Source organism: Conger conger, chromosome 14, assembly GCF_963514075.1.
Source record: "Conger conger chromosome 14, fConCon1.1, whole genome shotgun sequence".
Classification (NCBI taxonomy): domain Eukaryota; kingdom Metazoa; phylum Chordata; class Actinopteri; order Anguilliformes; family Congridae; genus Conger; species Conger conger.
The window spans coordinates 34,097,258-34,121,460 of NC_083773.1; the positions used below are offsets into that span (position 1 = coordinate 34,097,258).

A 24,203-nucleotide genomic window follows, 5' to 3' on the forward strand; every position below is an offset into this window, starting at 1 on the left:
AGTTTAAATACTACATTTAATTACTATTTAAATCTTCCTTACAATGTGGCTTGTTCATTTCTGTGTTCAAAAGCTACAGTATTTATAAGAAAAGTGTTGGATGCAGGTGAAGACACCGAAACGATACACAATGCTACTGTAGAGGAAGAAGAGGCTGTAGTACACACTGACAAAATTGTTGCATTTCATTTATTTTGCAAAGATCCAGACGTAAAAATGATAAAGCGACGGATAGGTTTCAGTAATTCTGATAAAACTAAGTTGACAAATTGTCTTGCGCAGTCATAACAGAATTCTGCAAGTCCAGCAATATTTGCAAATTTCGCGAACCAATACGGAAACGATGGACATTTTGGTTCCAACATGCTCGTGACATTTTTTTATTGTTTTCTTTTGTTTTTTTTTAAAGGCCACCGGATGCATGGTTGGCTAGTGTTGGCAACAAAGCTCCTCCCATTTCACTTAACAATTTCACAATTTCCAGAAGAAAATATGAAAAATGCTGAATTACTGTTTAGTGTATACTTTGTGTGGCTCAGGAAGGCTGTTGATATAAAGCTTTAATGTTAGCTCTCGATTAGTTGACAGAATGCAGGGCATTTGTCGGTTGATCATTATTCTCTTATTCTGCATCTGCGAGATTTTATTCCGCACTGCCAGTCTGCTGGAGTAACATGTTTTTATCACTCTTATGTTAAATAGACTATTCAACATCTCAACAATTATGTTCAAATTGTTTTTTCTGACAGCTGAAAGGCTGTGTGATGTGTGTGTGAGTGTGCATGTGTAAGTGATCTGTGTAATAGTGTTTGCCTGTTGCTTGTTCATTGTACAATCAAAGGCTCCCTCAAGTTAACATGATTTCAGCATAACATTACCACTGGGTACCAGATCCAACATAGTGCAAGAAAAAAAAAAAAAAAAAATTGATATTGATGGAGTGATCCGCTAAATACGTACACAAATATATCTGGACTGACAGTAATCGATTACAGAAGAAAAATGTTATAAACCTAAATTTTACAAATATGAGAAGACAAATAGAAGAAATAGAATTCAAGGCTGTGCTGATGTACTGTTTGCTATAAAAGTAAGAAATACAACAAACAAAACGTCCTCTCGCTCCTCACGCCCTCATCCTTCTCTGTTGTCTTAGGCCCATATTTCCCCATCACATTTTAAGTCCACAACCTAACATCATTTCCCATAATCCCCCGGGCAGCACTGATGTGATTGGCTGAGATCCGTACAACCGTTGTGCGTGTTCTCTTTCATGTAAACTGGCTTCCCCCCCTCCACGTGCCCCCAAAAAATGTTGGCTTGGTCTGACAAAAGCCACTCCAATCGGCAACAGAGCTCTATGCCCCGTTTCTATTTTTTTTTTTTCCTGTTTGCTTTCTCCCCCTCAGCTTTTCTGGACAGATGATGGTGGGAGGTGGAGGAGGGAGGGATTTTTCTTTCAGGATTTAAGTCTATGAATCCCATCACATGCACAGCTGTTGTCATTTTAAAAACACCCCCCTACAGCCATCCCCGGCGCTTTCAGAAAACCAGCCGCCCCTCGTTTCCTTGGCAACCAGCGTCATCCGGCCATTCTGTCCTCACCTCAGAGTCCTGAAACACAGACGCGCACAAACCAAACGTGAGAAACGCTACGTTACATCACAAACCGTGGGCATACGACAGCGATATAACAATAAACAAACTACCAATCCCTCCCATGACTTATTTGAATTATTTAAAAAAGTTTACAGAATAACAGGAAACACACACATTTCCCCCAAGTCTGCCTTAAAGGAAAAATACACCCAAACATGACAACGTGGTACTTTTACTACCTGAAGATAATGGCAATGCAAGCACCCATAGCATGATCTGAGCAATGCAAACAACAATCCTACAATGACAATTTACTTCTGATGACCTACAGTAGTGGCAAGAACTCTACTCCCATATAATAAGAGCAAAGTACATGCTTTGGCATTCAGACTCAAGTACCTTGTCATTATCGATGTACATACACTCACTGAGCACTTTATTAGGTATTTATTAGACCTCATTTTTTAGGGGCTGTAGTTTTTAGACTTCTACTGCAGTAGCCTATCCACTTAGTTATGATGCATTGCATGTTTAGAGATGCTCTTATGCATACCACTGTTGTAATGTGTGGTTATTTGCGTTATTGTCACCTTCCTGTCAGCTTTGACCAGTCTGGCCTCTGACGTCTCATTAACAAGGTGTTTCTGTCTGCAGAACTGCTGCTCACTGGATTTCTTTTTGTTTATTGCACCATTCTCTTCAAACTCTAGAGACTAGTGTATGTGAAAATCCCAGGAGATCAGCAGTTTCTGAGATACTCAAACCACCCTGTCCGACACCAACAATCATTCCATGGTCAAAGTCACTTAGATCACATTTTTTCCCCATTTTGATAGTTGTTGTAAACATTAACTGAAGCTCCTGACCCGTATCTACATGATTGTATGCATTGCACTGCTGCCACACAATTGGCTGATTAGATAATCGCATGAATAATTAGGTGTAATAAAGGAAAAATGTTCCTAATAAAGTGCTCGGTGAGTGTATGCTTATCCTTACCAATCGCGAAAGTTGACATGCTAATATTATTCCTGTCTATTGAAATTCATCCGGAAGGACAGTGTAGACAGTGATTTCTGTGTTCCCTCAAGCTCCCACAGTTCATTTGGTCTATAATGTAGTATTTCAGTTTCCATGTGTGATGGAAATCATATTACAGTGTGCTGTTGGAAAACCGATGCATGACAGAGCCATAAAGCATGACAAAGAATCTAGCCATATCTGGAATATAGACCTGCTACAATAAACCTAACCGCAGTTATTTAACAAAACAAACATAATTTTTCCTTTACAGTGGCTGCAGGCCAGTCTACACTAAAGCAAGTATGCATTTGTGCAATCATGTTACGTTCTGTCTAACAAGCTCAACGTTTTATTTTTTGGAATGCATTGGATAAGGACAACACTTAAAATTCTCACAAGAGCAGGATACGTGAAATCACCCTACCGCCTCCCTTCCCGGTCTCTCCCAAATAAATGCGCTGTAGATGCAGTGCATATGGAGATCATATGCAGTGCTCTCTGCCAGTGCAGCCTGCACGCACACACGGTTTGGGTTCTGGTGGACGGGTGTGTACCTGGGGACCCATCCCGCGAAGAGGCGGCGGGGCTGGGCTTGGCGAACTGCACCACGGCGACCGGAGCACCCTCCCCCTCTCTCTCCCCGTCTCCACAGGCTGGACTGCTCCGGTCCTGCTCCGCTGCCTTCTTCACCGCACCTTGGTCCTGCTCCTCCTCCTCCTCCTCCTCCTCCTCCTCCTCCTCCTCGTCGTCCTCCGCCCCCATGCTCTCCGCCGCCCGTCCCCCTGCTCCTGGGGCCTCCTCTTTATCCAGCTTCCCCTGGTCCTTCGGCACTGTAGTGTCTCCCTCTCCTTCCTCCTCTTCCTCCCTCTCCTTGTCCTCCTTCTCCTCCTCCTCCTGCTCCTCGTCTTTCCCCTCCTCTTTCTCCTCGGCGGCCGCGGCGTGCTGGTAGGTCTCCAGCCACTTCAGCTGGCCGTTCTTGTAGACGTAGCGGCTGTCGCCGAACCAGCGCACCACCTCCGGCCGGGGCAGGCCGGTGCGGGCGATCAGCTGGTCGTACTGCAGGCTGCTGGGCCAGTGCGTGCGGGCGAACACCTGCCGGAGGAGGTGCAGCTGCTCCGCCGTCTTCTTGCCCCGGCCGGAGGTGAACGGGGGCAGGGCCGGGGCCTGCGATTTGGGGCTGTCCGTCTCGCGCTCCACCTGGGCTCCAGACTCTGGGTCGGGTTTGGTCACCTTCAGCAAGCACAGGAAAAAGGCGAGCTTTACAACACGGGCGGCACAGCACTGGTTTTTTTGTGTGTGCTGTGGTTAAAGTCACAATGAGCGCAAGCTTGTTGTTTGGATTTGCAAGAGCAGCTCTATGAGACCCTATATCGTTGGCACAAAATCAATCCACAGATATTTTTAACAATAACTATTTAATTAAACACTCAAACTAAAATTTTTCTATTTTGACAAATGGCACGTAATTTGGCAGACCATCAAAGCCCTCAAAAGGGACTCAATGTGTTGTTGTTTTTTAACTCAGTTATACACTCAGTGATCACTTTATTAGATACCTCAGCTTGTTAATGCAAATATTTCATCAGCCAATCATGTTGCAGCAACGCAGTCAAGAGGTTCAGCTGTTTTTCAGACCAAATGTCAGAATGGGGAAGAAATGTGATCCAAGTGACTTTGACCATGGAATAATTGTTGGTGTCAGACAGGGTGGATTGAGCGTCTCAGAAAATGCTGATCTCCTGGGATTTTCATGCACAAGTCTGAAGTTCGCAGAAAATGGTGCGAAAAACATAATAAAATATCCAAGGAGCAGCAGTCCTGCGGGCAGGAACACCTTGTTAATGAGAGACATCAGAGGAGAATGGCCAGACTGGTCGACAGAGCTGACAGAAAGTTGACCCCAAATAACCACACATTACAACAGTGGTATGCAGAGGGGCATCTCTGAACACACAACACGTCAAAACTCTTTAGCGGATAGGCTACAGCAGCAGAAGAGTTAAGTGTCAAAAAATAAGTCTATTAAATACCTAATAAAGTGCTCACTGAGTGTATACGGTCAGAATTCAGAGTAAAAAAGGAAACCTATAAGTACGTTGTGGCACAAGGCATTAAAGAAACCCAGAATGAATGCTGAAAAACTAAATAATTATTCACCGCAACTGAATATCACCAAATACCTGCGGGTTTGTTTATTGTATCATAGATACAATTCTGTAACCCAAAAATGTTTGAATGGTTAACTCTACTGCTTGCAGTTGAAATGGTGTTTATGCTGAACTGCTTATATGACTTACCAATGTTTATCTCTGTCCTTCATTATTACACAAAAGGTTTTATACATACCAGATGCCAAAACATTAAAGGCAGCGCAGGAAAATAACTACATTACTGAGCGTTTACACTCTAAAAACGATCCATGAATGGAGTTATTCCCTCTATTCATTGAATTATTGAATATTGACCGGGGAAGTTAAAAATTATCTTTTTTCAAACATTTATTATATTTTAATAATTGTAATAAAACAGTGATCACTGTGAAATTGGAGACAGGCAGATCTCTTGATAGAAGTTCACATGGAAAAAAAACCCAGTTTTAATTTTGCCCCTCTTCCAATTACTTGGAGCTTTAGAGGTCTTGTTAGATTGGAATACTAATAAGAATTAAAATTAAGTCTGGTTTGAATGAATTGCCTATGCCCTTAAGCTGGATATGGGTTGACTGAACCTAGTAGACATTCACAGAATTAGTTATACAAAATCTCATAATTTTTAAAGATGAGCCATAACAAAACAATGGACTAGCGTAGAACACATCGCATTGAATATTTCATTCCATTATAAGGCAACACTGTTGACACATAAATTGAGTTCATGTAATACTTGACAATTTAGCTACATGCAATCTTACAGTAATGTTAGCTTGTAGTTCTAACATTTAGCTTGTAGTTATAATATGACTAATAATAAATGCTTCACTAAATAGTAAAGAACTGCACATGCATCTTTTCTTGCACAATTTTCTCCAGTTGGTGTGTACGGGTAATATAATGAGAACGAGAACTTTCCTAAATAGTCTTTATATCATGTTAAAACTACTTAAAATCTGAAGATACAATTTGTCATTAAAATACATGTAGTATGATAATTGTAATAGTGTTCGGTTCTCCCGCCTACCTTCAGCATTTTCAATTTGTCATTAAAATACATGTAGTATGATAATTGTAATAGTGTTCGGTTCTCCCGCCTACCTTCAGAATTTTCAATTTGTCATTAAAATACATTTTAGTATGTAGTATGATAATTGTAATAAAGTGTTCATTACCTTCAGCATTTTCAAATTGATTTTGATGGGGTTGACCTTGAGCTCATTGTCCTTGGCGCTCTGCTGCGTCGACGTCCCCTGCAAGGGGTCATCCGGGTCGCTCTTCCCCTCTGCTCCATCATCCTCCTCTTCTTCCTCCTCCTCCTCCTCCTCCTGCGGCTCTCCCTCGCCTCTCTTCCTTTTTGGCGTGGCCTTTTTGCGGCGTTCGGAGAACCAGCCGTCGATCTCGCGGCGGGTCATCTTGGTTTCGGTGCGCAGTCGGTCCACCTCCTCCGTGGAGGGCAGGGGGTCCTGGGCATAGCTGGCCTCCAGGGCACGCACCTGCTGGGGGTCACGCTCCTTGTAGCGCACGGCGGTAAAATCTGCCATCTGAGACAGCGGAGCCCGCCGCGCCACACTGGCCGTCGCCACGGTCGCGGTCGCCAGGGGCGACTGGGGGCTCCCGGCAGCGGAGGGGCTGTCGGTGAGGTCGAGGAGGGTGCCCCCGGTGAACGGCACCCCTCCCGTGCTCGACCGCGGGCCCTTCAGGTTGCGGTTGTGGTAGCGGCGGTCGCTGAACCACTTGCGCACCTCGCGCACGGTCAGGCCAGTGAGCTTGGTGAGCCGCTCCACCTCATCCTGCCCGGGAAACTCGCAGCGCACAAAGCTCTGCTTCAGAGTCCCGAGCTGCTCCGCGGACTTCTTGCTCTTGTAGAAGCTGGGGTCCAGGAAGCTGCTGGGGAGGGTTCGAGAACTGGGCGCCCCCCTGAGGATGGCTGAAGCTGCGACCACGGCAGTCGAGTCGGCCATTTTGCCACGGCCGTCGCCATTGGTTTTACTGGCGGCGTTGCTGGCGTTGGCTTTGCTGCCGTTGTTAGTGTTGTTGCTGGCGCTACCATTGCCAGTGCTACTGTTGCTGGTGCTACCGTTGCTGGTGCTGTTACTGCAGATGCTGCTGGTGATAATGCTGTTAAGGCTATTGCTGCTGGTGAAGCCGTTACCGCTGGTAAAGGCCGTTCCGGGAACCCGGCTGCTGCCCCCGACAGCGCCGCTCTTATCGCCCCCCACTGCTGCGGCCGGCCGGGCCTGCATCTGAGGCCGGGGCTGCGGGCGGGGCGTCACAGCCAGGGTGACAGGGGCACTGCTCACCTGCAGGCCGTTGGTGATCACGGGCTGGGTGACGATCATGCCCCCCTGCCCCACAAGGCTGCCCTGCAGGATATGCGGCACCCCGCCCGGCAGGACCGTGATGGTGTGGTGGGAAGGAGCTTGGTGGGCGTGGCGCATCTGCGGCATCTGGGACTGCCCGCCAGACGGCGCCTGGATGATGGTGTTGAACATCTTGCGACGGGAGTCCTCGATCTCCTCCGGCGACCAGCTGATACCCTGCTTCAGCCGTTGGGCGGTGAACCAGATCTTGATCTGCTCCTCGGGGTACTTGGTGACCACGGTCAGGTAGCACAGCTCAGCCTTGGTGGGGTACGGGAACTTGCTGAAGGAGGTCTTGAGAAAGCTGCTGGAGTCCATGGCGGCATTGTAGGTGGGGATGCTGCTCAGTGGGATCATCACCTTGGGCAGGTTCCTGGAGGAGGCGCTGGAGGAGGAGGAGGAGGAGGAAGAGGAGGAGGAGGAAGAGACGGTGATGGGGGCGGACTGGTGCGGGATGCGGTTCTGCACCACCGTGACCACCTGGCTGATGGCCGTCTTCAGCAGGGGCAGCGCACCCGAGCCGTTCACGATCTGTATGGCCGACGGGAGCTGGCCCGGCGCCTTGCAGGCGGTCCCGTTGTGAGTGACGCTGGCGGGTGGGGGCACAACGGTTGGGGGGGGCATGGCCATTTGGGGGTCCTTTCTCCCCGCCTCCGCGCCCGGCTCGTCGGCCGCCCCCACGTGGGACACCACGATGCGCTTGTGCTCCGACTTCCCCCTCAGCATCTTCATGATGGGCGTCTTGGTGATGGAGATCTCCGCTTCCCGCGTCCCCTCCCCGGTGACCAGGCTCTGCTCCACCCGAATCCGCCGCTCCCGTCGCCTCACCTGCAGGGCGGCAGTGGTGGAGCTACCCGCCGCGCCCAAGGCAGGGTGTGCCCGTGCGTTGTGTAGCGCGAGCCCCTCGAATTTAGGAGAGGAAACCCCACAGTTTGTGCAGTGGAAGGTGGGGTCGGCACGGAATTCAGGGTGGCCACTGTACACGTGGTCCAGGAACAGGTTGAGGTCCCGGGACTCAAAGCGGCAAGGCTGGCAGGTGTAGGAGTCCCCTCCATGTTGTGGAACAGCACCATCTTCAGGCCAGGAGGACTGGCTGCAGTCCATTGTTCCCGGGGCTCTCACAATGGTGGTTACAGCAGTGGGTATAGTATCTTCCTCCTCCTCCCTGCCCTCCCGGGATGCACCATTCTTGGTGGTGGGTGGCGGGGGGTCTGAGGGAGAAGAGTCCCGGTTCTGGGGGGAGTGGGTAATTTTTGGGGGGATCATGCATGGTATTGTGGATTTCCTCTTGCTGGCCATGGCTGGGGAGGTTAAAATGTGCAAGGGGTGACTGCCAGGCTGAAGAGGGGCCTCAGGTACGAGGAACGGGGGTGAAGAGGTTGCGGTGGCTCATGCTCCTCCTCGGCTTTTCGGGGACACCCTCCACTGTGCAAGCGATGTTTTTAGCAGCTGACTGGAAACCTGTACATGGGATTCAATTCAATTCAATCATTTAATTTTCACAGAAACACAGAAATTTTCACAGAAACACAAAGTTGCTTTCCAGGAAAATGGTCAAATTGGCAAAGACTTGGCCTGAACAATATAAAAAGGTAATGGGGAATCAACTGGACAAATAATCATCAAAATCTAGAGGTGACGATAAACAATAAAATTGTGTATTTCTAATCACTTGACACACAAAAAAAAATGACATTATAAACAATGAAACTCCATGACCATGAAATTGATCTGTGCAAGGATCCAGCTACCCAAAATCAGGCTGAATCTAATGCTGGCCTCGGGCTAACACCATGCTCGTTCCTCCCTATCCATTTACATTCTGCTGTAAACAACTCTGGGGATAGCCCAGCCCCGCTCTGCCTGTAACATGATTTCCTACCTGCTGTTTACAAGCCCTGCGTGTGACAGGATCAAATCACAAGAGGAGGGGAGGGGAGATTTCTTTTGGTGATTTTTTATGAAGCTGCTTACCTTCAGGACACTGCTTCTGTATGAAATAATTGTCAAAGATTTCACGAATACGGGGGCTATTTCTTGGTTACTACGAATGTTGAATCTGACAGACTTGATTTAGCAAATCACCGAACAGACACTCAAAAACAAAGGGTTTTTATACCTGGATCAATTACACAAATAGGTTAAGGGCCATGGATGCTTGCTTTGCCCATAATAACGACAAAATATTTTGGTTCCGTGGAAAGAAAAATACATGCAATACATACGATACAGCGAATCTACCAATTGCATTGTGTGGTATGGAAGGTACAGTGCAGTCCGTAAGTATTTGAACAGGAGTACAATTTCTGTGGGAGTTTTTTTTCCCCGTTTGGAACATCAATAAGAAGAGAGCACAGGTGAGTGGAGTATTTGCAGAGTGGTAGGTCAATGAATACCTTTACAATAGACAACGTTCAAAACATTCTCACCAAATTGAAGACAAAACCCCAAATGCCTGTCCAACAGATGAGAAACACTCTTCAGGAGACGGGTGTGGATGTGTCAGTGACTAATACCCACAGAAGACTTCACAGACAGATCTGCAGAGGCTATACTTCAAGATACAAACTACTATTTCGCTGCAAACACAGGATGGGCAGGTTACACTTTGCTAGGATGTACCTAAAAGAGCCTGGAAAAAGCGGAGTGGAGATTGACTTGGAATGATGGCACGAGCAAAGCGTGGAAAACAAATTATAACAGCCCAAGATCCAAAGTATCCTGTGAAACATGGTGATGGGGGCTGTCATCCTCAAGGCATCATATCTGCGCAAGTTCAACCAAATGCCTCCAAACTCATTGGATGGCACTTCATCCCACAGCAAGGCAATGATCCCATTTCTCAGCCTCATAATGGCTTCCTTGATTTTCATTGGCAAAATTCTGGTATAGTCCTCATGTTGACAAATGCCAACAACAGACTCCAAAGGCAATCAAAAGCCTAGAATCAAGACTAGATACTGAAAGCGCTCTTATACCGGCACTAAGGAAGCTATTGAACACATCTGACGAATCAGAAACACATGTGAAGCTACTTGGCCCAATTAATATGGCACCCTGTAAAAAAAGGGCTATAATTCTTACACAGAGCATCTGACATGGATGTACATGCCACCACATTAAAAGGTGACACTTTAACCACATATTCAGTTTCATTTCACATATGCTGGAATACAACACATATGACCATAAACATTTCACAATTTCCAATTGTACTTTTACAGTCTGCAGTGTGACAAGTTTAACTGTTTTCATATTGGACAAAGACCAAACTCGGAGATCAAGTTGCTGAACACAAATATGTGATCAGAACAGGGAATGACAACTACCCTATGGCAGTCCATTATAGACAGTCCAAACATGGCAATTCTCATTCAGTCAAAGTAGTGGTTAATGAAGTTATGACATGATCTATGAGGGGGTGGGGACTAAATGAAACACTTGTTACAATGCTAAGTATATCCAATTTGCCCACAAAAAGCCACTTCTTTTCCAGAGATCAATATATTGATTGTTCCTGTGTTTTGTGAATGTGTCGTTCTCATTTCCTTGCAGTTACTACATGGTGTGTGACCAATTATCAAGATCTTTGTTTAAGAATCCTTGTTTCTTACTTGTCACATCCATGTTCAACTAATTATCCCATCATTTGTGAATGACATTAGATGGTAGGTAATGTGGAACATTGTGCTCCTTACACTTTTGGAGTACTGATGAAGACTGTGCATGCTTATGTCCAGCACGTTTTGTTTGTATTCTTTCCATGTTCAAATAAAGGCTTATAACTTCACCATTAAGAGTGCCTTGGTTCCCCAGAGAGATCACATGTAGGCTCAGCCAGATTCACTCACTCACTCACTCACTCACTCACTCACTCACTCACTCACTCACTCACTCACTCACTCACTCACTCACTCACTCACTCACTCACTCACTCACTCACTCACTCACTCACTCACTCACTCACTCACTCACTCACTCACTCACTCACTCACTCACTCACTCACTCACTCACTCACTCACTCACTCACTCACTCACTCACTCACTCACTCACTCACTCACTCACTCACTCACTCACTCACTCACTCACTCACTCACTCACTCACACACTCACTCACACACTCACACACTCACACACTCACACTCTCTCACACTCTCTCACACTCTCTCACACTCTCTCACACTCTCTCACACTCTCTCACACTCTCTCACACTCTCTCACACTCTCTCACACTCACTCACACTCACTCACACTCACTCACACTCACTCACACTCACACTCACACTCACTGTGTCAATTTGGCCATCATTGACTCTAGCCAATCAATAACACCAAATCCAATTTTAACCAAATACCATGGCTATTTCCAGGACTTTCTGAAATTGTTAATTTATAAGGGTTCACTGGAGGTTCAGAACAGCAAATGGGGCAAAGCAGTACAGTGCTAAATCCCCCACTGGATAATGGCACCACTTTACCCTAAACTACTCACAGCATTGTTGCTCTCCGTTGCCTTTATTTAGTGTAGCTGATCTCTAGGCCTGAAACATACAACACAAGTACGCAAATACAGACACCTCCAGCTACGTAAAGTACATTTTACTTAGAACCCAACTTCAATAGGGCTTTATGCTCATAAAATTCAAACCCTCCCCCCCCCTAATGGGCCAGCCTCTCCCCCCCCCTCCCAGCTCAGTGCCGCTCTTCTGCCCAAATATGTAGGTCAGCACCATCTTACGTGATAATCCTGGTTGCGCCAGGGTGTGTGCGGAGGAGGGGTCACGGCAAGGCCTCGTCCAGTTGTCTGAACCCAGGGGTGAGGGCCATTTGCGTGGGGGAGTGCTACCTTGATCAGTTCACTCAGAAGCGGTCGGATCTTCTGCATCAGTGCTGCGTTTAAAGACGCATGTGTCTGACATGCTCTTCCAACTCTGTATTAATTACTGTACAGGGACGTGTGACCAGTCCAGAGTGCCTGCGAAACAAAAGCCTCATCTGAAGTCCATCAAAATACTCCATGTGCGACACAGCCTTGCTTGGAGGAGAGGAGGGGGGTGGGGGGGGGTTGAGGTGAAATAGGTGAAGGTTGCACCTCACACTGTTGGATGAGGTACATCTCATTGGCTATAAATTAAACTATACCTTAACAACACTGATGTCCACCTTCTATTACTAATTTCTATGTTTTTTTTTATAATTATTCAATACAGAACGAGCAGTACTTTAATATCCGAACAGATCCAGTCAGTATTAACACGTATTTAGTAGGCCCGCTTTAGTCCGCTCAACCCACGGGTATACTGTGCAGCAACGTCAGAAACGGCCAAACGGCCTAAACACAGAGGTTGCACTAATAGGCTCTCCTTGTCTGCACATCTAGTTTCAAATAACAAACGTCAAACGTGCTGGGAAGTAGAACGAGGTCAGGCTGTGAAAAGAGAACGCTTCATCGGCGCGCCAGACGCGGTTGAACACGAGACGGCAAAGCTCCGGGGACCGGCTGAATGCGGCGGCATCTCGACGAGACCTCGTATTTCTGTCCGAGGGTTCGAACAAAGCCAGTCTCGCGTCACCAGCCCCGCATCTGCCCCTTTCACCCCAGCCAAAGTCCCGTTTCAACTAGTCGACAGCGGGAGGGCTGCGGTATGCAAACCTTGCGGCACAAACTACAAAGGCCTCAATCAACGGGAAAGACTATGTTTCATCGGGGATCGTTAGAGATGGATAGCGCGCACAGGGTCAAAAGCCGATTTCTCCATAAAGTATGCATACCCGTGTCAACTAATTTGATATTTGAGCACACCCCAGATCAGGTAACTGAACCTCACTGTTTGCAACAGGAACAGAACAAAACATCACAGGGCTGTGTGGGGTCTCCTTTATCTCACCATGAATAAATATTATCTTTTTTTACTTTTGTAATCACTTGTAAAAATGTTGAATATTTCAAATGGTTACATGATTTTCTAATTACGGTTAATAAAGTTAAACTCTGAAAACCTGTTATTAATTTTTTTATAAATAAATTCATTGTCTCAAAAAGAAAAGGCCGCTTTGGAAAATCAGGGAGGCGGCAATGCAAACTCTGATTGTGCAGTGTTCCATCAGGTGGTCTGGTCTGTGCGTTCCAAAGGCTTACGTTAGAGTTAGTGAAAGGCGATAAAGGAGTGTTTTGTTTTTTTAAAGTTTTACTGCACATTTGCGTAGCAGGTGACAATGTCTTTCCTCACATCAGCCTGATTCATGATATTCATTACATATCATTTGGCTGACGCTTTCATCCAAAGCGACTTACATTGATTTCAGACTAAGACAATCCTCCTCTGGAGCAATGCAGGGTTAAGGGCCTTGCTCAAGGGCCCAACGGCTGTGCGGATCTCATTGCTACACGAGGGATCGAAATAGCGACCTTGCGGGTCCCACTCATGTACCTTAGCCGCTACGCTACAGGCCGCCCTGTATACATCAGTGCACATTGTGTTGGGGTCTGGATAGTGGCTGGATAGCAGCACAGCTGCCTTTCATTCTGTGGGGGAAAAAATGTCATTGCGAAAAAGCATTAAAGATCCATATGTGATAAACGTAGCCTGAATGAAGCATGGACTTACACAGAACCTGTATACGTGAAACTGTGCTGTGCACAGAAAACGGAGTTTGTCGTTTAAAAAGACACACATGCACACAAAAAAGCACCTCCCTTCCTAGGTTGAATAATTTATCTGCTTGAGTGGTGCAAGTTGTTTCCGTGGAAACTGGACGGCCTTGGAGCTTGAAGCACACACCCCTCTCCTCCTCTCCTAATTTAACTTGGCTTATTAAAAAATAGTGCTTTCAAAACTCAAATTAGTGCTGGCTGGCCAGGAGTAAAAGGCATTTAAGATAGCGTTCTTGTAGAAATATATAAAGCGCTCCACTGTCAGATGTTTGAAAAGGTCAACAGTGGTTTTGGAGGTCGGCAGCCATGTCTGTGGTTTCACAGTCAGTTATGACTGTGGTAATGGCGAAGGTATTGGGAAATGCTAAATGAATGTCATGATTTTCAAACATGTTTTCTGGAAGGGACTTGGTGATTAGAGGCAGGACCACAGATTCCATACATTGAGCAGATAAGCAGCTCCGCATTTGTGACATCGGAAGTCGTGCATCCCTACGGCAGAGCTGGACCTTCCAATGCAATACATCCATTAAATGGAAGGCCAAAGACAACTATGGTGTTGTCCTGTTATTGGACTTTGTTGCTTCCCAAGTATTCATGCTGGTATATCCAGAAAGTTCTGTCAGCAACGGGAGTCTCCAGTCAGAGAGTGAGGAAGAAAAGAGGACAGAAGGCACACTGCAGCTGACTATTGCGTTACAAATGCTAGTTCCACAGATTGCGTGAGTCAATGCAAGCTTTCTGTGCAGAGCAGCCGATATGCCACCCTGCCCCTCGTGTTACTGCTGCAGACATTAACAAAGCCATAACTGACTTAACTGCCTATGAAACCACTTGATCCCAAGCTGAAATGACCAATTCACTTTTGAGCCAGAGCCGGCTCAAGTTCCTGCCGGCATGGGAAGCGGCCGTAGGGACTGTGGACTGTGGACTGTGGATCCCGGGGCGGGAGACAGCGGTGTGTGCACCACGAGAGGAGAGGGCGGGCAGGTTTCACATCACACACAGACAATCCTTCAGACAGACGCTGCCACACACTCGGATGTTCTTACAGACAAAAAACACAGACAGGGAATGAATTTAAAAATAACAGCAAAAGTGACAATCAGTGGGGGGTATACAACAAAGCCTAACACGTTTTTTTGGGGGTTTTTTGATAATGTGGACGACAAAAAAAAAAAAACACAAAAAAAAAAAATCGCCAGTATAATCAGAAAGTCTGTCAGATGTGTCCATTGCATAGTCATGAGGACCAGCTCCCCACCCATAGATCCCCCCACCCCCCCATGCTGGAAAATAGTGCCCTTAACCCTTTCAGTCTCAAGAGTGGCACTGTCAACCTTATATATTTCAAACAATCAAAAGGACTGCTATAATATTGTCTGAGCCCCTATTAAAATCCCAACTCTCTCATCCAAAGGCAAAACCCCTTGGGAGCCAGGAATATGGAATATTGGGCATGGGACTGAAAGGGTTAACTAGGACTATGGAAACTGGTTTATTCAGCATAGGAAATGGACATGCTATTTATCCGCCACCTTGCCATTTGACACAATTACATTTCCTCAATGCCTGGCTATCCTTACATGTGAATGCATTTGTTCTCGTGAGACATCAATTCTCTGAAGTTTCCCTTTGATATCACTCATTAGCAAAGTGCTTACACTGCACCCCTTTGAAGTAGATCATCCTCTACCCATGCCCACCGCTAGCCAGTCCACCCAAGGACAACTGTGTATGGTTCACATAGAGCTGGTAATTGAGGAGCCAGATTAAAGTCAGAGTCCCAGAGTGAAGCATGACTTCAGAAGAGTCAGCCATGGACCATGGGGCATATCACCGCCCTGGAGACTTATGGTTTAATATGACAGGAAAAATGACAGGTCTTTTGAGTGGCCCATGTCTAAAACAATGAAATAAGTAATCACATAGATAATGTATATTATGCCGAAATTAATACAAATGAATAGCAGATTAGAGACTGAAATGCTCTTCAGAGTCCCTCTTCGGGGTTCCAGCTTCACTGTGGAAAGGAGACAGCCTTGTTCCAGCTCTACAGTTCATGCTAAAATGAGCCCTGGTTGCAGCTATATGGTATGGGAGGGGGTATAAACCAGACTGGTTCCAGCTATATGGTAGGGAAGGGGTCTAAACCAGACTGTACAGTAAGAAACAGTATAATGAGCCAACTTGGTGCCAGTTCTTTCCCAAAAGTGGAAATGCTGTTTACACACACCTTCTAGGTGTGGTCACTGCTGGGAAATCTCAGGCTCCTGGACTGTGGGCCCCATGAACCGGGCTCTCAGTGTAAAAGGCCCAAAAGGGCAGGCTGCCACCCCCGCCTCTTCTCTTCATACTGCGACAAAATTTAAACCTCGCACTCCCTTTCCCTCTCTCTCCCTCCCTCCGCCATGCTGACCATGTCTCACTTTCCGTCTTCGCCCAAACTCTGACTGAATACCTACTCATTTGATCAAGGCCTCCCCCCCCCCCCCCCCTTTATTTTAAATTCTAAATCTTTATCTGACTGGCTGAAATCCGAGGCACAAAAGCAAAGCCCGGTCGCGAAGCGGCGTCCGATGAGAAGAAGTACCCCCTCTTCACTGAGCATGCCAGACCCTTAGCTCAGTTGTTAAAATCAGAACAGAAAAAAAAGAAAAAAGGGAGAAGGAGAAAGAAAGAAAAATGGCGACGCACCACACGTTTCGCTGTCCAACCTAAAATGGCTGACATCACAGCCTCTTACCCAGTGAAGCACCACTATGCCAAACTCCTGCAGGGCCTGGGGGGGCAGCCCGCCCCCTTTCTTTTCTTCTACTTCACTGAAGGGTTTTGCACTGAAATTACAGCTGGGATGTGTGAGTGTGAGTGTGTGTGTATGTGTATGTGTATGTGGGGGGGGGGGGCGGCGGCAAATGCTAAGCACAACACCCACCTCTCATTTTGTGTGCAAATCGGTGGAAATAAATTACCAAGTGAAAGTTTAGCTACAAAAAAATAAATAAATAAAGAATAAAACAAAAATGTGATCAGACGGATTAAAAGTTTCCACAAATGCAAAGCCCTGTCATACCATTGGTTGGGGGAGGGGTGGTTGATCAGGGGTGCCTTCTTGATGTTATTCTGAACTGCTGGGGAAGGGATCTGGTTGGCATTAAATGGCTGGGATTCTGGAAATTCTACTCAGTATCAGCCCATCAGAGTAAAGACTACACTAAAGAAGATGAAATTCCTCAAAACCAACACATGGTGTGTGGACCATGGTAAAGGCCAACTTTGCGAATGAGCTCTAAGACAGGGAATGCTATCCAGTCTATGGGGGCTGTTGCCATGCAGGCAAACAGGTTGGCTGTTGCCATAAACTGCACTGTGTTTGACTCGGGTTCGGAGGAGATGCAGAAGAAAAGGCAAGCACGCCTGGTTCCCTTCCTTTCCCTCAAAAGAGAAGCAGGGAGGTACACGTCCCTGTGCACAGTTAAGTCAGTCAAAATTGAGCACTGCAAATGGTGGGGTGCACAGTTAAGCAAGTTCAAATTAAGCACCCCAAATTGGGGGGGGGGGGGGTGGGTCGGGTGATGGTGTAGCGCACCTTGGGCAGTGGTGCCCACTGGTGGATCCTTCATGGCTGCTTCAAGGGGGGACCGGGTTACCACACATACATGCGTGTTGCACAGTAGTGTTAGTTTGGTTTAGTGCCAAAAGCGATTAGAACAGCTCCGACGTTTTTTTTTTTTTTTTTTAAACATTCACAAAAGGCGGCAACCGGTCTTGGTGAAATGCGTGGAGACTCGGGAAAGCTCTTATTCGGAATTCACATTATGATTCATATTTTTGTAGCAACCGCCAAAATAACCCAGGTAGCCTATAGAAATACTGTAAATTGTCGACATAAATACTTTAAAACGCTACTGGAGGATATCGTTTTTATGACACTGAGTTCTCCGTGTTCACTGTGCATGGCTGAGAGTAAAGCTGCGAATATCCACCCACTTCGGGGAGCTATGTGGTCTCATGAATCTTACCACGGTTTCCCGGAACACAAAATCAAATCAAGCATACCAGATGCTAAAGCTGTGCATCATAAACTTCAGAGATTTTTTGTTTTTTTTTTAGGTATAAAAGAACCAACAAAATCACTGGTCAAGTATACCAACAGAACGCATCACGCAAAGTAAGAGAAGCGTGCGATTTCGAATACGAAGGATCTTAAGACAGCGAAAGTAAAGCCGTTACATTAACTAACGGTTACAACATTAAGTAAAAATGGTCACACCGCACCTTTAGGTTGGTACACGAAATCGCATACCTAGAGAACCAGACGTGGGTTTTTACCAACAGGAGCAGGGCTAGTTAGTTCAGTAATAACCATTCTGTCCCTTATCACCACGCCGTACCAAATATTTCTTAATTTTAAGATCTACTGAACAAAAAAGATCATTAATATACAACTGCGGGGGTGCAGTACTGGTCGGGCCCCTCTGATGTTAAAAAAAGGAAAATTTGTAACCACAAAAATAGCACGAGGTGGTGTGCAACAAAGCAAATAGAACCCTGTGTAAATTCGTGAAACTGTAACAAAACTGGTACATTAACCCTTTCCTGGCAGATTCCACTACTAAGCCACTTGCTTCTGGACTTGTTGGCTAGTCTTGGTGGCACTGTGATATATCCCTAGAACAGGGAAAAGCTACTCGCCTCCCCCAAATTTTTTTTACTCCGCGCCCCCCAACTACTGTCGCCATTTTATACATTGGCGACTTCATGTAAACTGCCCTGTCTGTCTGCTACGTCGTATAGGTAAACAGGATAGGGCAGCTCGCTGGCCAAGTAGCGAAAGCAACTTTGAAAGGGACGCAGTCGCTACACAATGCGGGTACACGGAATGAACAACTAGAAAAGTACGCTTACCTTGTAGATGATCTGTGACCGATACAAAAAATTAAACCATCCACAATAAATATGCATATAAATAACACCACAAAGAAACTCCAATCAATGCCAGTTGCGACCAGAAAGTCGAACCTTTTTCTTCGACTGCGCCGGCTGTACTGGTAAAAACTCGGCAGTGACCACAACCAGTACAATGGCCCCTTTGGTCTTGTTTATGTCGAGTCGACATGACCAGCCGAACGGGAACGGAAAAGATATACGGCGTGCGTATCCAGGACCACGTGATCTAAAGCGTCACCGTCAGTGAAACCTTGTGTGGGTTTGGGACGCGTTTCAGCACTCCCACCAAATCCAGTGTTTATTACTTTCTCTTGTCTTTTTGTTTGTATATTGGGATAGGCTACTGATGGCCATTAGCTTTGAGACGCAGTCAACCTGTGGTTTCACCATACATCTCCAGACGCCACGTTTTGCTATGCTATTGTCTTTGAATGACTGGTCCAGTTTCAAATGCTTATAGTGGTCGTACTGTGGTCATGTCACGGAAACACATCCCAGATGTACACGATTTGACGTCAACGGGGCTCGGGATGGGGGGGGGGGGGGCGTTGTTGTTCCCTTCTGTCTTAAAATGTACGACGTGATGAACACAATAAACGCAGCAATCCAATTTTGACTAAATTATATACATTATTAGGTAAATATTTGCTTATGTGTATTAGGCTATTAATGCATAAATATATAAATGGTAAGTGGTTTGTTTCATAACATCCCCCTTGTCTGTCTCGTTGTTAAAAACTAATGGATGGATGTTTTTAAGACCTCTAGTACTGCATCATTGAAAGCTCTCGACTAAACTAAAGGCAAGTAGGCTACCTCAAAATAATGATGTGTCTTGCCAATAGTTCTGAAATCCTGCACATTCCGTTTCCGATTTGTGCAAGGGGTTTCTCGTTTGATGTATAGGATCTATTTATATGAAGGGAGCTACTTTTACTTGGGCTAGACTGATCATCCTCGAAACAAATGCAGCGCAATTCGAAAATATGATTGACCATCTCACTAGATGTTTTTTAACGCATGTAAATGTTTTAGTTATGGCCAATTCATAACTTTCAGTCGCCTATGGAAAATGAACCATGTGCCATGCACCGGTAGGCCTAAGCTATATGGCGTAACTGTCCCACCAAATGATTCAAATCATGCTGTTGTGATGTCCACAGCATAGCCTACATCACAATGGCATTTCGCAGCAAATAAATTAAGGAGGCTAATGATCACACATTGTGTCCAAGCACATATACAGATGGTTCGTCTGGTTGAGAGGGAGGGTCAATCGGGGTAAGAGATTCCCCACGTTAATGCATAAAACAAAACATTCAATATTTCGACTCAAGGTGGCGCTGTTACATTTGTAATCTCTTTTGTTTCAAGGGCAAGAGTAGTGACCAAATACCAAAGGAATCTAAGACTAACACGTATTATTGGTTGAGAGCACGAACACCTTGCTCTTTGATTGGCTATTAGGCATAAATGAGGTTGGGCCATAGATCATACATGTCTATGGGTTGGTTGGACACCAGCTATCGTCCGTGCATGCACACAATCACGCTCCTATTGGCTGCTACTCTTATGGTAAAATCACTGCGAATATTGTTTCTATAGTTTCAAGAAACAGCTGAAATAACAAGAACAGAAGATTCCGGACAGCGGCCCTGCCACCAATATATTTCAGGTTTTGAAAATGAGATTATGTCAAATTGCCTACTTTGCTGGCTAAATGAAGAATAGTTCAAAACGGAAAGAAGCTTTCGATGTTGAGTGATTTATGCTTTCAAGAGCTATGGTTCATACTTTAAAAAATGTATTTTTACGTATGTACGTATACGATAAAAAAAATCTTATCTAAGTGCTGATCGGATTTGTGGGGGAGTCAAAGATGTCAGCAATGATTACGTTTCCATGCACACAGTATTCCGGTTATTGCTCAAATTCTGGAATGTTCTTTTAAATATTCCTGGTTACATATAGCCGTGCATAGTCAGATTAAATTTTAATCGGCTAGGTAACCTTACCAATTACATTAAAGGTTTTTTTGGCAGATTCAAGGTCTCATCCAGATCGAGCGAGTTACAACAAAGTGCACTGTAACAAGCGTTACCATGTCCTTTAATAAAAAATTTACTAAACAACAGTAAAACCAATAGAATCAATAAAACAAGAAAACGCACAAAATAAATCAGTAAATATCGATAAAATCAAATAAATAGCCAAGTAAAAGTCTTAACCTGCTCCCTGTCAAGCCTGGCCTTCAATGTCATCGGACTCAATTTTAGGCTTTATAACACCAGACTTAATTTACATTAAGCCACACACTTGTACCATTTACATTACTAGTACAGTTTATTCTCACAATTTAAGTATAAATAAAGTGTCATAAATACAAATAATAAAAAATAATGTTAGGTTGCAGTGAAACTGTGTTATCCAGCCTGATTGAAATTGTTAGTCTTCATGGGCTGGTTTCACAGACACAGATTAAGCTCAATCTTGTAATAAATAATATATATACACATAAATAATATATAAATAATGACCTACTGATTAGTCTCACAATAATAGACCAATATAGTATCATAAAGTAACTATAGTATTATAAAATGTTTTCTTTTCAACTGCACTTGTTACATGATCTTGCACTTGATCCATTGGATAGCTAGTACAACCATGTCATTTTAAATAATGGCATATGATTTGTCTGGCTAAAATAAACCACAATAGTATGATTTGCAGTACGATAAAAGAACGTTATCAATACAGATTTTCTTTTAAATGAATTGCACTTCTTACTTAGCTGGTCCATATTAATTCCTTGCTCTCTTTTCTGAAAGAAACCCCTCTCTAGAAAATTGTAGATTGATGGGCAAAATTAGCTAATCTTTTTGCAAAACACAATAAAGTGTCCAAAAAGTGAAGGGGTCTGAATACTTTCTGAAACCACTGTATATACCGAAAAGCAATAAAAACCATAAATATGTCTTTCCGGATAGCAAGTGCGGTAACACAGAAGAAACATTATCCTGCATGACAACACTGTTATCTGCAATGACACAAAATGCATGAAAACAACATTGTAAATGCTTTTCGGGTGTTATTCAGTATAATTCAGGATTTTACAACATACTGCAGCATACCAGTGAGTGAAAAGGGTGAATGAAAACCATTTAAACAAAGATTTACTAACCTTTTACCACAGAGATTTACTAACCTTTTACCACAGAGATTAACTAACTTTTTACCACAGCTTGGGGTTCCTTCAGAAACTTCTGTATGATGCCACTTCCTGTTTAGTGATTTATCAAAATAAAATGTTTTATAAATTTGCCCCAGATAATCTGTTACCTAAAATGACCATGGGATTTAATATTTTCATATTTTGATACACAGACGTATATAATTATGCCCAAGGGAGAGAAGTATGTTTTTATTTTTATTTTTAAATGATTTTTGTAGCCTTTTTGCATTCAGCATGTTGGTGCGGACAAGTAATCCCATATGACATTTTTCCAATTTTAAGTGTAACAGTTTCTTAAAGGTACAATAGGTAAGATTTTTATGTTAAAACATTGTAAATCCCTTCCTATCATTGAAAAAGTCTCACTGACATGATGCTTTGGTGCAAAAAAGACCCATAGTCAAACACTGCAGCCTCCATGAACTGGCTTCATGCGCTAATGAGCTGCTCTCATGGAATCCATGTGAAATGGACGTTTGGAACCACCAACACTCTTCCTAGAGTTGGACGTCCGGCCAAACTGAGTAATCATGTAAGAAGGGCCTTGGTCAAGGAGGTGACCAAGAAGCCAAAGGCCACTCTAGCAGAGCTTTGGAAGTCCTGAGAGATAGGAGAAACTGCTTCACTTTGTGATTATAGATTATTGAGTGTGGATTGATGGGCAAAAACGGATTGAAATTAACATTACATGAGCTGAGCTGTTTGGTCTCAGATTATCTATCCAAGCCTAACATTTGGAAAAGGCACAAATCTGTATTTAAGATAAAAGAGAATCAAGGGGGCTATACTTAAATGTCTTTCATTAGCTTGACACACATATTACAGCTTAGAACAAAGGACCACCTCCACATTTGGCTGAAATATTTGCATTTTATTTTTTTGCTACATGGATTTGAACATTTTTATTGAAGTGATGCCTCAATAAATGCATTAAGATATGCATCTTGGACTTGCTTAGTTTTCTTAAATTAATCCTAAATTCATTGAACAGACTCCTCTGAATGAGCACCTTTTTAGTAATATTTTCACTGCTTGTATGTACAGTGCTGCGAGAAATTATTTGCCCCTTCCTGATTTCTTCTATTATTTCAGATCTTTAGACAAAATGTAATATTTAAATTACTATTTTGCTTACAGTACTGTGCAGAAATTTGGGCACCCCTTTAATTATCTCAATATTTAATTAATATCTAATTGAACATAAGTGAACCTGACTTCTAAATGGTACAACGTTAAACATCACACATTTCTTCAAATGTACTTTTTTTCAAGATTACTTATTTACATTTTTTACAGTTTCAAAATAATGGTACCTCATGGTTGATTTCGAGGGATGCTTTGGATCATTGTTTTGCTGGAATATCCAACCTCTCTTCAACTTCAATGTCTGAACTGACCTTTGAGTATTAGCCTCTAGAATTTCTTGATATTTGGTGGAATCCATTCTTCCTTCCACTCGCACAATTTTGATGGTTCTGTCCCGCCTGGACTACTGCAATTCCCTCTTGGCTGGCGTCCGCCATCAGACCCCTCGAACTTATCCAGAATGCAGCAGCTCGTCTGGTCTTCAACCTTCCCAAATACTCACACGTCACCCCCCTGCTTACTTCCCTCCAAATTCAAAACGTTGGTGCTAGCCTTCCAAGCAGTTAAGGGGTCTTCCCCAGCTTACCTACAAAAAATCATCAGAACCTACACCCCTGCCAGACCTCTTCGTTCAGCCTCCACAGGCCGCTTGACACCTCCCCCTCTCTGAACCTCCACCTCACGCTCACGACTACTGTCTGTTCTGGCTCCACGGTGGTGGAACGAACTCCCCGTTGAGGTCAGAACTGTACAATCTCTCCCCACCTTCAAGCGCAAACTGAAGACGCACCTCTTCAAGCAGCACCTCTCCTCATCCCTCCCTACCTCCCTGTGATCCTTAATTGTTGTCTTTGTGATTTACGTAGTGTTTCGGTATTTTTAGTTGGCTAGGTAAGCAGTATTTGGATAGATAAGTTTGGTCACTTTTGCTTTGTTTGTTTGTTTATTTGTTGAAAAAAAAAAAGAAAAAAAAAAAGCCCCTGGTCCTTATCTTTGTTGTACGGGTAGCAATTGAAATTGTACTTCCCTCTAGGGTCTTTCAGCGCACTTATCCCTTGTTATGGGTATGCACTTTGTTGTACGTCGCTCTGCATAAGAGCGTCTGCCAAATGCCAATAATGTAATGTAATGTAATATTGT

General features: G+C 44.5%; 1 protein-coding gene across 1 annotated transcript; it reads right to left on the minus strand.

The window, feature by feature from the left end:
• Positions 1 to 175: 175 nt before the first annotated feature.
• LOC133110428 (zinc fingers and homeoboxes protein 3-like) lies at positions 176 to 19,061 on the minus strand. The gene is made up of 4 exons (XM_061220524.1): positions 18,701 to 19,061; positions 5,948 to 8,596; positions 3,177 to 3,852; positions 176 to 1,614 (listed from the first exon to the last, which is right to left on the minus strand). The coding sequence occupies exons 2-4, from the start codon at positions 8,432 to 8,434 to the stop codon at positions 1,607 to 1,609; spliced, it is 3,171 nt and encodes a 1,056-aa protein (XP_061076508.1). The 5' UTR covers positions 8,435 to 8,596; positions 18,701 to 19,061; the 3' UTR covers positions 176 to 1,606.
• Positions 19,062 to 24,203: the final 5,142 nt, after the last annotated feature.

Excerpts from the sequence above, each read along its gene's own strand:
- LOC133110428 (XM_061220524.1), bottom strand. The coding sequence starts at position 8,434 with ATGGCCAGCAAGAGGAAATCCACAATACCATGCATGATCCCCCCAAAA. Across the intron at positions 3,853-5,947 it reads TCAATTTGAAAATGCTGAAG|GTGACCAAACCCGACCCAGA; the intron begins GTAATGAACACT and ends TGCTTGCTGAAG.